The sequence below is a fragment of the Argopecten irradians genome, chromosome 6 (genome assembly GCF_041381155.1).
Source record: "Argopecten irradians isolate NY chromosome 6, Ai_NY, whole genome shotgun sequence".
Lineage (NCBI taxonomy): Eukaryota > Metazoa > Mollusca > Bivalvia > Pectinida > Pectinidae > Argopecten > Argopecten irradians.
The window spans coordinates 10334323-10349266 of record NC_091139.1 but is presented as its reverse complement, the minus strand read 5'-3'; the positions used below and the strand labels follow the sequence as shown (position 1 = coordinate 10349266).

Here is a 14944-nt window from a genome sequence, read left to right as displayed (position 1 = left end):
GCATGATTAAGATTCTACTAGAGATTGTCCAGAATGTAATCCGGTGTAATGTATTCTTTATTGACGATACACCTCCTGCGTTTACGACACGTGTAAACTGAATTCACATTGTAAGGTTATATAAGAGTAAAAATGGAAATGCTAAAATTTTTACAGCATACTTTGTTATCGAAATCATATAGCCTTTTGATGTTTTAATTGTGTATGTATTTATTTTAGTCATTATATAATCTACCACTTCAAATCTCCAACTTCAACAATTGATTAGGTTACATGCATTTATAATTGAAATTAACGACGGATGTAACGGTAAAAGGTAATGGATGATTAAAGAGCAATTAAAGATAACTTTAAGTTTCAAAATCTGGGTAAAGTAACACTCTCATGATATTAATGGAAAACAACATGAAATATAAAGAATATTGAGAAAAAAACCTGATTTAATATCGCAAAAACAAAACAAATGGTCAAGCGTTGAAACATCAGAACAACTTGGCAATGCCAACAAGGTCATGCAATCGTGCAATACAATGAACATATAATACGTTAATGGCTCATTCTGTCTGACAAGTATTCCTCTATTTAATATTCTTCAAATCAGCAACAATGTTTGCTGTCTACTACATGTATGTTTTAAAGATCACATTAAGAATTTACTGTTAATATCCATTCAGAGTAAACCAAGTCTACAGGAAGGAGCCTGTTCTACTGACGGCGAATGCTACTATTATCTATCACCAATTCGAGGTCAACAACTGCACTGCTTGTTTCAAAGTGCAAAAGACAAACTTTTTAAACACAAGTTACAAATATCGACATCGAAGTTTTCAACTCTGCAATGTTACCGTTCAATCGGATACAGATTTCATGGTAATGAGACTTTATCAAAAAATGAAAAACTTTCAACAAAAAATCATCATTGACATTTCAAAGAAAGATGTAAAAAAGGTTACATGTAGTTAATATGTATAATTAGTACATCACATGATGATTACTAGGAATGCGATTGGATAAACAGCCATGGTCTATTTTGTGACAGTTCACTGTTCTTCTTGACTACGGGAGAGATATACCTGACTACGGAACTATACCAAAGTATAGTTCCCCGGGAATGAGCACGCGACCAAATATATGATATCATAAATGAATGTCATATGACGTACTAAATCTATTATGGCCCTTTCCCTCGGAAACAGTTTTCTCCTATAGTGTTGTCTTTGAGGTATAGTCCCCTCGTCTTCGACTCGGGGACTATACCTCGCCATACAACACTATACGAGAGACCAGTTTCCTCTGAAAAGGGCCATAATAGAATAATATTAATAAATTGACATTAGGGATTATATTGTGAATTACGTTTATGTTTTCGTCCTTTCAAGGTTATCGACCTGACGTCTTTGCGAGGAATGGAAGAATGTAAGTAAAACAAAAACACTAGCAGAGTATGAAAATCCATTTGTGTAAATATTATTTCTGTTCTTTCGCATATTTTTTTACGTTGCAAGACTACCACGCAAATTAGAACGAATGCTAGACCAATATACTGCGCCCGCGATAAATGTTCATGTTAAATCTATACCACAAAATTCTCTCAACGTATTTTTATAATATTAAAAATGTCTTAGGACATTGGATGTAAAATTTAGTTTTATTAGCTACAAGCAGGTTAACTGTATAAAATGAAATAACTTTAATCTTTCGTTACAGCAATGATATGTTGTCTTATTAGCTCTTCATGGCGTATTCGCAACGACTGTAATGATGAGCCAGTTATTCAATCATTTTTTTTATTGCAACAAATGATCAAGTTATTATTCAATCTCTTTTCTTTTTTGCAACAGATTATGGTCCTATGGATTTCGAAGTGTCTGGTACGACGTCGTACAGCGTTAATTTCCGTTGGCATCAGGGGCCTACGTGTTATGACCGTACGGACATTCTATTGAGTGTACAATGTGTCAGGACAGACAAGGTCAATGAACATCCACAAAGACGCTGAGTACTACACGCTTGGCGATCTTGACCCCGAGACTACATACACCGCTCAGTTTGTCGTTTTATATACGGAGAAGAACAGAGTGATCCTGTGGAAATTACTTTCACGACAGGTAAATATAAGAAAGATCCACTTAAAAATAAAACGTGTTCATGATAAAAATATTACTAATTATCTGATTATTTTTGTGTTATTTTCATCACTAGTGTTAATCTGGTTTTCATTTCAGGAGAATTACGAAGGTCTGTCAGCTGGTGCTATAGCGGCAATTACTATAGGTATGTAGAACACAGAAACAAAATCAAATAATTTCTTTCTCAGCTTTTTATGTACAAGATCTCTTGGCACCTTTAGGGTCATAAGAACTTGTTAAAATACCATTAATAAACCTTATTCTAACAAATCGATCAATGCTCATCAAATCACGTGACCTATGCGAACACAACGTCATGTTTTCTCTCTGAAAATGTCATCTCTCCACGTTTGGCGATCCCTCGTGCGAATTGCCGACAGATTTGTCGTTATCTATATATGAAAAAGTCCGAGGCGACGTAATGATGTTTGCCAATTGGGTAACGTCCAAAATGGTAGGAACATGGTCACTTCTTCAATTTCTACCGATTTCCTTGGACAGTAAAAAACGAACAAAAGTAGCTGTGAGATATTTTCTAAATTATTTTTGAAAGACATGCCATTTCAAATTAGTTTCATTTTGAGGTCTAGATCGTCCATATTTGTTAAGCCAATAAGAGCACGGGAGAGCAAAATATCCCTTTACTACAGTTTTTATCCGATGTAATAAATAGTTTTCTAGTGAGTGCTACATGGCGATATATTTGCTCAGTAATAATTATTTCCCGAATTAACTTTAAATGTTTACACATTAAAAACAACAAGTAAACAAAACCTGGTACATTTCTATAAGCAGTGTGCTGATGTAAAACATCATGTAATAAGACGTTGTATATTTTTAGTGTAGTTAAGCAGTACATACTAAACAATTTATTTGCTATAGAGAGCAACCAACTAAATAATTTTACATAGACCACAGTGTTAAACTTTGTTAAAGTTTTGTACTGTATTATTAAAACAAAGGAATATTAGTTAGCTATTGTGTTCTATAATTAAAGTCTAGGTTCTCATATAACACTAAATAGAAAAAAAAGTTTGGGTCCTTCTGCTCAAACTCCAACCAGGGTAGCTTTATTGAAATCAGGCGCATTTTGCACTTAAAAATCCTGAAATTCTAATGCTTTTACCTATTCATGATCAAAGTTGATATTTTTGAACCTAAATCGCAATATGAATTTCCAAACTCATATCATGGTTATCTAGGAATAATTACCTGTCAGAAAACATTTTTTACTTTTGAAATTCATAATTAGCCAGCCAATCAGCGGCCGGGTTTAAAATTCTATCCTGGGCTCAATCTTGTATACACAGGGGCCATTTCGAAGGTCTTTTTTTATTTAGTTGGTTGATCCCTATATTTACACTCTTAATATTCTGTTTCCCTTTAAGTTATGCTGATCCTTGCTGGCTTACTTATCGCCGGGATTGTACTTTGGAGGACTGGGCGGCTCAATCGCTACAAAGAGTCCATATATGGTCACGTACAGAGGCGAACGACCAGGCGCAGACGGGCCGCAAATGCCTACTCCGACTCCAAAGTTGGCGGTAGCCAAACAGAAAGAAAATCCTTTGCGGTAAATAGTCATAAATAATAACAACATTGAGTCAGGTTGTGTTATGAAGACATTTGATAATTAAAAAGAACTATTTTATCTCTATTTTTGGTAAATCAGGGATATCAGTGCGCGCAATCTATAGAACGTTTACGAATACCGCCTATGTAGAATATGCTTATTAACATGAATGCTAGAATGAGTAAATCATTTAAGATATCCATGTTAAACATAGAATGTCGCTTCAATTTTTTAGTACTTTTAATTCTTTAATTTATTTCCTAATGTATGTTTTATAATATCATTCATTATTTCATTCTGCGATACAATTCATTACTAACGCAGAACGCAAAAAAGATTATGAATTGTAATAAAACCCTATTACATCAAATATGTTGTTGGGGAAACAAGTACAAGTTAACGAAAAATAAAAATAAAACTTCGTATCCATTATAACTAGAACCTGGCCTATACGGATGTTGGTGACGATGCTGTATATATGTACGGTCAAATGGTGTTCAATGACCACAAGGCCTGGGAGGTTCCTCACGACAAGGTGTCCCTGGTGGAGAAACTGACCACTGGCCGGTTTGCCGACATCTTTATAGCTTCACAAAACGTCAAATCCAACAACAGGAAGACGGTTGTAGCCAAGGTTCTAAAAGGTGGTATAGCCTGAAATTCAAACGAAAGAGAAAATTTGTTTTTCATTGATATAAAAGCAAATCATTACTTTACAAACTACAAATACCTTAAGTAATTAAATGTACTTCATCGCTAAATAAATCGATAGATATGATAACAAATTTATATATTAAATTAATCGTTTTGAATAACATGATGAATATCCATTTAAGTTTGTCTATAAAGCCACCGAGGGAAAGGAAGGGGGGATGTGGTCTTTGTAGCCATATACAAGTTGTAGCTATTACACACAGGTCAAAATTGTTTTATAAATGATCATTTGAAAACATGGTTTTAATAAGCGGAAGGTTTGTATACAGAGGTGGTCAACAGACAGGTTTCAGTGTGTTAGGAGGAACATAGGAAGAAAAGAGAAGGTAACTGTGTTCGTGTAATAATTCGAATAGCAGTATTAGGCCGGGATATAGGGGGGGGGGGGGGCCACGGCACCACCCCCCCCCCCCCCACACACACAACTTAACGAACCAATGTTTTTCTGAAGCCTTAAGACCCACTGATAACGAAATCGAAATGTAACATTGTATAAACTGGGATGAACTTCCCGTTATGACGTCATCAAGATGGCCGCCATCTCGAATTTCACTAAAAATTGAAAAATAGTCATAACATTGACATTTTTCAACCGAAGAAGACAAATGAGGCATCAAAATGACCACAATAGAACAAAAAATACATATCAGGACCATATTATCCATTATAAGTAGTTATTTCTACGTAGGAAATGAAAAAATCGGATTTTAAGCTCAAAAATGGTAATTTTTAAGCAAATTTTTCATATTTGGCTTGACGCACCAAAATGGTTCCCAGCAGCAAACTATTATTCGTAATCAGTTATTTGACCTCTTATCAATCAGTAAAAAGAACACCAACAAAAAAAAACAATGTTAACATTGTATAAGCTCCGGTTATGACGTCATTAAGTTGGCCGCCATCTCGAATTTCACTAACAATTGATAAATAGTCATAACATTAACATTTTTCAACCGAAGTAGACAAATGAGGTATCAAAAGGATCATAATAGAACAACAAATTCATATCGGGACCACATAATTCTATATATGTAGTGATTTCTAGGTAGGAAATGAAAAAATCGGATTTTAAATTCAAAAATGATAATTTTTTAGCAAATTTTCATATAATGGGTATATGCTATTTTTCGTAAAACAGTTATTTGACCTCTAATCACTCAAACAATTATTGTTATACCATCATTAAGTTTACAAAACATCACCGGGTGCGTATACTGGGTATATGATATTTTTCTAACTCCAAACCGCTGACACTACAGTTTCCTGGTGTATTATAAGTTCCTTAAATAAGTTTGACTATTGGCGATTTATAAGCAGGAAACATGAATGTAAAGTTGACAGAATATCTAGGTAGGACAAGTCACAGTTTCGTTTATTTCCTATGCATAGTATAAGCAAAATGTCAGATGGTTACCACTATGTCACATATTTCTTCCACTGGTTCTCAATTATAACCATTATCATTGTGCGTGCTTTCCCGCCTCACTGCACTATCCTCTGACGTGACTCGGCATGTCTGGTAGCTGGTACATGCAGTCCGAATCAGAGTAATCGAGATATCAGTATCCAATTCGTCGAAAGCCAGAGCGTCGTCTTCGATGTCAATGAGCTGATGTGACACTACATTACCAGTGGTGTTCTAGCATCTTTCATGACCCATCCATGGCCAGAGTTTATATCAGGAAAAACAGGTTCAGGGATGTGGGATCTCCATCAGATTCTAACATATCGTATATGCTGTTTCAGACTTCTCAGGAAATTACACCAGATCCAGATTCTTCTAACGGTGGAATGATTCAAGCACCATTCATCAACCTTGTGGACACTCATGCGACTATAGATGGCTAAGGTGATATCCTCGAGGTCATTAATGAGGTCATAAATGTTAAATGTTTTTCATTGGTCAGACTTTCCCCAGTCCCTTGAAGGTACTGGTTGTGTCGCATCTGGTGTATGCGTGGATACACCATTGAAGACTCTCCAGAAAAAGTTTTCTACAGTGCTCTCCAGACTTGGCAAAGAGAGGAACTTCACTGTAGACCTCATTTATGACCTCAAAGAATTCACCTGTGCCATCTATGGTCACTGAGGGTTCACAAGAATAAGGAATTGTGCTTCATACGAATTAAGGAGAAGCAACTCAACCCTTCGCAGAATGTGGCTCGGGTGTCTTTTCCATCATACCGGAGAGGTCTGGAACATCATATACGATATGTGAATCACTATGTTGAAAACAGGATGAGCTCCCACATCCGCGAACCCGATGTTCTTGATGTTACCTCTGGCCATTGACGATTGACAAATTAGAACCACGATGGTAAACCGGTAATGTAATGTCACATCAGCTCATCAGCTCATCGACACTCTGGCGAGAAAGCACGCACAACGATAATGCTTATCATTATGAACTATTGAAAGAAATATGTGATACTGCAGTAACCATCTGACATTTCCTTACGTTATAGACAGAAAAATAAAATTAACAGTGGATGCGCTATTTCTAAAAGAAACAAATTTCGGAAAGTGCCGTGGTATTAACGGAAACAAATGCTTTTTTCACTTTTAATTTGATACCCTATTAGTTGGCGTTGTGCTGTAAAAATTCATTTTGAGACGCTACAAGTCTACAAACTTTCGAACATGAAAATGGATTATGTTAGGAAATTGTCAAGTCCCACTTAGATATTAAGCCAACTTAAAATTCAAATGTGTTAAGATATGAATCGTCGATTGCCAATGTTATCCTCAGGAAATTCTAAGACATCCGGAAACTGTAGTGTCAGCGGTTTGGAAAAAAACGTATACGCAACTGGTGATGTTTTGTAAACCAAATGATGGTATAACAATAATTCCCTTTTGCTTTTCTATATATTTTTGTTATTGTTTTTACTGTTTGACAAGAGACCAAATAACTGATTACGAATAATAATTTGTTGTTGGGAAACATTTTTGCTGCGTCAAGCCAAATATAAAAAATTTGCTAAAATATTACCATTTTTGAGCTTAAAATCTTATTTTTCATTTCCTGTGTACACATCACTATTTATATAGGATTATTTGGTCCTTATATGTATTTGTTGTTCGATTGTGGTAATTTTGATACCTCATTTGTCTACTTCGGTTGAAAAATGTCTATGACTATTTTTAACTTTTCCGTGAAATTCGAGATATGCATCTTGATGACGTCATAACCGGAGTTTATACAATGTTAACATAGTTTTTTTTTTTTTTTTTTTTGTTGATGTTGTTTTAACTGATTGATAAGAGGTCAAATAACTGATTAGAAATAATAGTTTGCTGTTGGCAAACATTTTTGCTGCGTCAAGCCAAATATGAAATATTTGCTTAAAAATTACCATTCTTTTCCATGCGTAGAAATAACTACATATATTGGATTTTATGGTCCTGATATGTATTTTTGTTCTATTGTGGTCATTTTGATGCCTCATTTGTCTTCTTCGGTTGAAAAATGTCAATGTTATGACTATTTTTCAATTCTTAGTGAAATTCGAGATAGCGGCCATCTTGATGACGTCAAAACCGGACGGAAGTTCATCCCAGTTTATACAATGTTATCTCTCGATTTCGTTATCAGTGGGTCATAAGGCTTCAGAAAAAAACATTCGTTCGTTAAGTTGTGGGAGGGGGGTGCACGTGGACTCCCCTAGATCCCGGCCTATATCTATGAATGTAATTCTTGTCCCCAATAAGTTCTATTCTATTTGTCATTTTGAAACATTTCGATATTATATTTTAGAATCGCACACTGAGCTGGACGCTTTGGTAATGAACGCCAAGATTAACTTCTTCGCCACCAAAGTTGGTTCCCATGCCAACGTGGTACAGTTCGTCGGAGCTGTCCTCGACAACAAACCATGTGCGTTATCCTCTGACCTATATGAATATATCATATTGCATAAAAAAATATTTTTAAAATGTTTCTACGAGATATATCATGTTATATTTTTCAAACAAAGTTTAATTAATTTTACAATAATTATGCTGGTCTATATTGATAAACCCGACTCAAGTTGATTTTTTCTTTATTATTGTAATTTAAAATAAATTTAAAATTTACAAAATATGTCAGCGATCAAAAAACTGCAAAATGCATTCTTAATCTTAAATCTGTATTTATAAGGGTAGGAAAGTAACCTAATGATTGATTGAAAATGAGCCTGTCAACACAGTGGCATTTATGTTTTCTGTAGTGGGCCAGTTTATGTTGCTGGAGTATTGTGAGGGTGGTGTGATGAGGACATGGTTACAGAATCAGAAGACGAACGTCACAGACAGTACAGTGGATACCTTGTATCGTATGACCTTTGACATAGCGAAGGGGATGGAGTATCTAGCTTCTAAAGAGGTATAGTAATTTACATTAATTACTGGTGTAAAAAGTGTTATGTTTCTCAAGAAAAGGACCTGTTACAGCTACCATTGAATTTGCCCACGAACCAATTTAACCAAACTCAGGTGCAATTTGTATTACTATGAAAAATCAAAAGGTCCCAGGGGCCTGTACTCGGGATGATTTAATGTTGCCCTCCTTAGTTGTACATCAGGGTTCGTAGATGGTCTGAAACTATATCAAATTGATTAACAGGTCTACTTTTAGGAATATCAAATTGTCAACGAAGTGGTATACCCACTTTACTGTATCGATGAAATGGCTTGGATTAACTAACGTCTTAAGGACTCGGTTCTCTATTAAGATTATCCATTGCCACTTGGCTGCCAGGAATATTCTTCTAACATCAAGTCACGATGCCAAAGTTGCCGGATTTGGACCAACAAAAGACACCGTGCAAGATGGAGATACAGGGAAGGTAAGTACTATGGGTACCAGTAGACAGAGTGTTGCTACGATACTTTTCAGTGTTTCATTTTTCATTATGAAAAAACGCGTAATTTTTTTTTCGCGTATTTGCTACAGTACATTGAATGTGGCGTTAACTAGTATATTCAATATTTTCTGTTTCCCTTTTTGACGGTCGATTTTCATTGGGAACCAGATGGCTGAGTAGTTATTATGTCTACTATTACCACAATCCCTCCACTTCTGTGTCGCGAGTTTGAATCCCACGTGGGATAGTTGCTGACCGCTGGCCAGAGGTTTTTCTTCGAATACTCCGGCTGTCCTCCACCAACAAACCTAGCACGTCCTTACATAACCCTGGCTGTTAATAGGGCGTTAAACTAAAACAAAACCCAAAACCTCGTGATTTCTACCTGTCCACCAAATACCCGAAATTCTATATTACCAGAAAATACGTTAAATAAGTGTGTCAATGGATTATATTAAAACACCATGTTCAAACTTTCATCAATGTAACAGAAAAAAGATGTTCCCCCTCAAACCTTTTAAATGAAGACCACATATTTTTGTTACCAATCAGGAAAAGGTGCCAATCAAATGGATGGCTCCAGAATGTATGACGTCATTGAAACAGGCGACCCTAGAGAGTGATGTATGGGCCTATGGAATTGTCCTGTGGGAAATATTCAGTCTAGGTATGATATATATTCTATAGATTCTATCTAACCAATATATAACAAATGTGCACATGTATATCACATAAATACTATCTTGATTTTTTTTTGTATTTTGTAGCATGGATATATGCCAGATCTACAAACGCAATTTAAGTCATGATAAGGATATTTTCTATGATGGATATTATTCTATCTAAAATTAATCTTTGACAACTCCAGGTGAGACGCCGTACCCTGAAATACGGAGTATGGAGGTGGCCACGAAGGTATCCAGTGGTTACCGTATGAGCCGTCCGGCAAACTGTGCTGACATGTAAGTTATCGGAAAGGGTAAGCACGTTACAGAAACTAGGTAACAATACGTCATAGATCCATCTGTTTATTCACTTTCTGACTTGACCTTTGAAGTTGTGTCGTAATTTTCATACTCACAAATCAAGAAGAGCTTTTAATATGTTATTCACCACCAAGCGTTACGACCAATTTGATAATAATATTGCTTACAATGCATTAGCTTTAATTTTACAAAGTTATATAAGTGTTAAAAATGAAATTTAGCAATACTGCCGAAAATCATTATATTTACGTCTACGTCTGAGATATAGAGGTTACACAATGAGTGATTGTTGAATATTGAATTTATTTCACACGAGTGAGTTATTTTTTTAAAGTTACAAAAGACACGAGCTTCAGCGAGTGTCTTATGTAACTTTAAAAACATAACTTACGAGTGTGGATTAATTCAATATTCAACAACCACAAGTAGTGGGATCTGTTTCTACCACTATCAAATTCGTGTTTAGCGGATAGAAATACGGCGGGGATATGGTTACGTGTATTTACCGAAATATGCAAATAAGGTCTAGTAATTTTTTCATCAGCAAAAAGACACTAATTAGTATTCAAAATTCATCGTTTTATAAAGAATCCATCGATATCAAAAATAAATTTGACTATATTTAATTCATACTTAGGGTTAGATAATACTCATTTAACGTCTTATTTAGTTCCAATCTTCATAGTTGCTTCCAGAAAATAAAACTCAATGTCGGACTACACGTATACATGAAAAAGCATTCCCACGACACGGAATCGTCTTTTTCCCGCCATACAATCATCAAGCCATTACAATCAAGATCAAGTCCGTTTCATACACGATAAATCGACGAAATTCATTAATGAAATTCTTGTCCGTCAACATGTTTTGTTAGTATTTAAGGTCAATTAAACATGAATGAAAACGTCACGCATTTTGACACAACGACCACGACGCATGTATACGCTTTCCAACAGCAGTTTTTGATGTCAATCGGCGATCACAACATAGAATGACGTCATTTGATTATTATGACGTTGACAATGATGACGTGACACTGAGAAATGAATAGTTCGGTCAAAGTTCACTGTGTCAACCAATCAGAAAACGTATGGTTTAAACAAATTGTTAATAAACAGCTGCACTATGTATTTAATGTCCTGAGAGTTGATTATCACCGTCTATTGTGGTAAAAAATTAGTTTACATGGTCAGACAAGGAAGCCAAGCTGTGGTGTACAATTTCATTTTACATTTATACAGTGGTATTAGTAATTATTAAGTGACTTCTTCAAATGTGTTTTCAATTAAACGGGCGTAAAGCATTAAAAACCATAACAATTTCATTGAATAAATTCTAAGCATCCATATCAGTAATTGACACTCATTACGAGTATGCTTGTTTTTGTAGCCATTACGAGATAATGAAGAACTGCTGGCAGGATAAACAGTCATCACGGCCAAAGTTCTCTGACATTGTACAGGAGATCAGCAGTACCTTCAGGTCAAGTGTGGCAGATTACTATCACACTCAGTGAAAATAGTGCTACCTACACAAGATGAACTAGACAGCAGAAACAAGAAGTAGTTCTACTGCACTTTTCTTCATTCTTATGATTCTAAGGCATTCATCTTCGCTGAGAGAACAAACAAGAATTATTCAATACACCATAAAAATTATTTAAATAGCATTCAAAAAAATTTAAGTGCAGTTCATATAAACATGAATGTGTTTCATAAAGTACAGAACAACAACAAACGCTTTCTTGCAAAACTAATAACGAGCTTGGATTAGCTGTAAGCCCTGCCTCATCAACCACATCTATATAGAGACTACCTGCTGTATTGAACACTTTTACTTTTTAAAAATTACACTTTAGCCTATGCATAAATACTGGACAATAAAGAGATTTGTATATGATCTTTGGTTGGTCATTGTAGAAAGTTTGTCTGAATGTTTATAACATAATGAAGTAGACTATTAATTTCCTACTAGGATATTATGAAGCTTCTCTAATATATATTAAGCTTTGTATATAACTAAAATAAAACTTTTTGTTTAATGAAGTAGAATTTTTTAATCGTTTTAAATGTAGTAACAATGTAACAGTAGAATGTAACATGTTTCGATAATAGTCTTATTGTTTAGTTTCTGACAACATAACGGGATTACACTGAACCAATCGCTTTGTATATAATTAAGTAAAATGACTATTAGTTATTTGATATCAATTATTAGTTCATTCTACTATACTTACCGTAGAATATTTTGTATACACCAGAACTTGTGTAATTGATAACAACAGTGAAAAGTTAATTTCTCTTTATATACTATAGAAGCACAGCCTAAACGTGATTTATATGTATAAACTGTGTATATATTATAATTAAGTGTATGATGCTTTCATCAATTCCTGTCTTGTCTCCTTATGTCACCTCGGTATCATTTGTAAGTCAAGCATGTCACTTGATCTTTTATATTCAGTATCCTGTAGCATCGAGGATATAATATGAAATGCACTCTTATTATAGACTTTTTGAATAAACAAATAATTCGTTCAAATACGACTTTATGCCTTCTTTACCTGGATACAAATTAATATATAACCTTTTGCCGTCCCTTCTTGAGAATCTAAGCAGAAAAAAATGTACACAATATATTAAAGAATAAGACATTCCAATTAACATCAAATTTATCATACAGCATTTTGATTCATACAAATAATTAGTTTATAGAGAGTTTATATCTGCCACTAGATCAAAGGGAGGAAACTAGCACAACATATACATGTATGTGCAAATATCGTTATGTATAAATTAAGCTAAGTGCGTAGCTGCCTTATATGAATAAATATAGTCATTTGAATAACATAATGCTATAACTCACATTGGTGTAGTGATATGTAGAATAAGTTCCGTTACGTCGTTATCACCATCGCCATGGCGATATGGCGTCTGCTAGGAAATTTTACATGAGAACATTTTCTAAACTCTGCAAACATCGATTGTTAAAGCAGCGATTTCGTTATATGCAAATAAAACATGATTCACACATTGTCAAGTGAATTTACACTGTTCAAACACAGTTACTGCCGGATTCTTCACAAACGCAACATTTTTCGGCTGCGAGTTCAATAGTATAACCAAATTAATTTCAAAAGTATATCCAAATCACCGCATCAATGGGTTATTTAACAATGCAATTCTTTTATGCGTACTTATATGCTAGCGTGATGGTAAAACCAAATTGTTCTATATTATTCACAACAAGTTTTGTAGTTATGAATTTAAATGATGAATATCCTAAAGATGGAACATGCTGATTAAAATGTTTAAATTGCATTGATGATTTCATGTATATATTCATGGACTTATTTCTTTTGCCGCGAATGTCTTAGGGGTTACTTATGACGTCACACGGACAGGGAATTTGATTTGGTAATAATGATGACGGTGTATATAAGAGATAAATAAAAGTATATAGAATGGTAAATAAGCATTAGATTGCCTCCCTGGTAGATTTATGGTCCTATAATTCTCCAAGGATTGCAGACAAATAAATCCTAATGCGCTAACGTGCATTAGTCAGTTTGTCTGCAATCCTGGGATAATTATAGGACCATAAACCCAAATTAAGGCAGTTTAATGCTTTAATCACAGCGTGATAAGTATCCCCAATGTTTATGTTTACTTAAGAATTTTCCAGAACAATCACCAATAAAACACTGTGGCCCTAGAACTAGGAAGTAACAAAAATTGTAAATAGACCAAGTGATAAATGAATATTGTATAACACAAAAAAATACCCTCTTAACGCTGAAAATACAAGTTAAAAAGTATGCATTTGAGAATAAAGAAGTAATAACGTTTTTTTACAACATTCGTGTCTGAGACAACCAATACGTTGAATTCGTTATTTTTGTTTATGAGACACGGGGGTGTCTTAATCAGGCAGAGAAATGGGGGGTCCGTGTGCTTACTTTTTCGCCCCATTTCGATATCTGTTATTTTTCAATATTTTACAATAAAAAATAAAAGTGCTAGAATTACCATTAAATATTAAAATAAAGTGGCAAAACATATCAGTTCACGTATTAATGCCTAACACTTTAATTACAAACTAGTAAAGAATTACAGCAAAAATTAGTTCGATAAAGCTACAAATACTGGCGTAGTGATTTTTTAAGTGAAGACAATTGAGGCAAACAATATTGTAAAAAATTGGCTCTACAAAAAACGAAAAAATCTCATATAAGATGAACACATATTTAGGATTTTAATATTAAAAATAAGACCTAAATTTCGAAGTTAAAACTCGTGACAAAATGAATGGAGAAAACCCAGCCACCATATTTCCCCGCCGTTCACGAAATCCTGACGTCACTTCATTTTCCTGACGAATTATTATTGCTTCTTCCATGACGCCACAATGAATTTTGAACCTATGATTATTGCTCCGGCTCATATTATACTAGTGAAATATGAAAACATAATGCATGGGTGAAATAATCACAGATTATGTGATAAGTTATATTTAACAGTATTTGTGTTTTTTCATAATTTATAAATACAGAAACTTACAGAGACATTTGTGAAACAACCTTACGCGATGACAACTTGTGTTTTATGGTCACTATAATTGTGTTTTCTACAGGATGACATTTTACCTGTGAATCACGTAGTTCCCTCTTAACACAATAATAACAGAACGATTATA

At 34.5% G+C, this 14944-nt stretch overlaps 1 protein-coding gene across 1 annotated transcript; it reads left to right on the top strand.

Annotated features, from left to right (window-relative positions):
* Positions 1–2236: 2236 nt before the first annotated feature.
* Positions 2237–12793, top strand: LOC138324942 (fibroblast growth factor receptor 2-like). Its single transcript, XM_069270218.1, has 9 exons — positions 2237–2274; positions 3518–3702; positions 4142–4346; positions 8174–8293; positions 8628–8782; positions 9132–9245; positions 9816–9930; positions 10132–10225; positions 11639–12793. The coding sequence occupies exons 2-9, from the start codon at positions 3520–3522 to the stop codon at positions 11763–11765; spliced, it is 1113 nt and encodes a 370-aa protein (XP_069126319.1). The 5' UTR covers positions 2237–2274; positions 3518–3519; the 3' UTR covers positions 11766–12793.
* Positions 12794–14944: the final 2151 nt, after the last annotated feature.

Coding starts and splice junctions, on each gene's coding strand:
- LOC138324942 (XM_069270218.1), top strand. CDS start 3,520: ATGCTGATCCTTGCTGGCTTACTTATCGCCGGGATTGTACTTTGGAGG. Junction 8,783..9,131: donor AGTATCTAGCTTCTAAAGAG/GTATAGTAATTT, acceptor TTCTCTATTAAG/ATTATCCATTGCCACTTGGC. Junction 9,246..9,815: donor AAGATGGAGATACAGGGAAG/GTAAGTACTATG, acceptor GTTACCAATCAG/GAAAAGGTGCCAATCAAATG.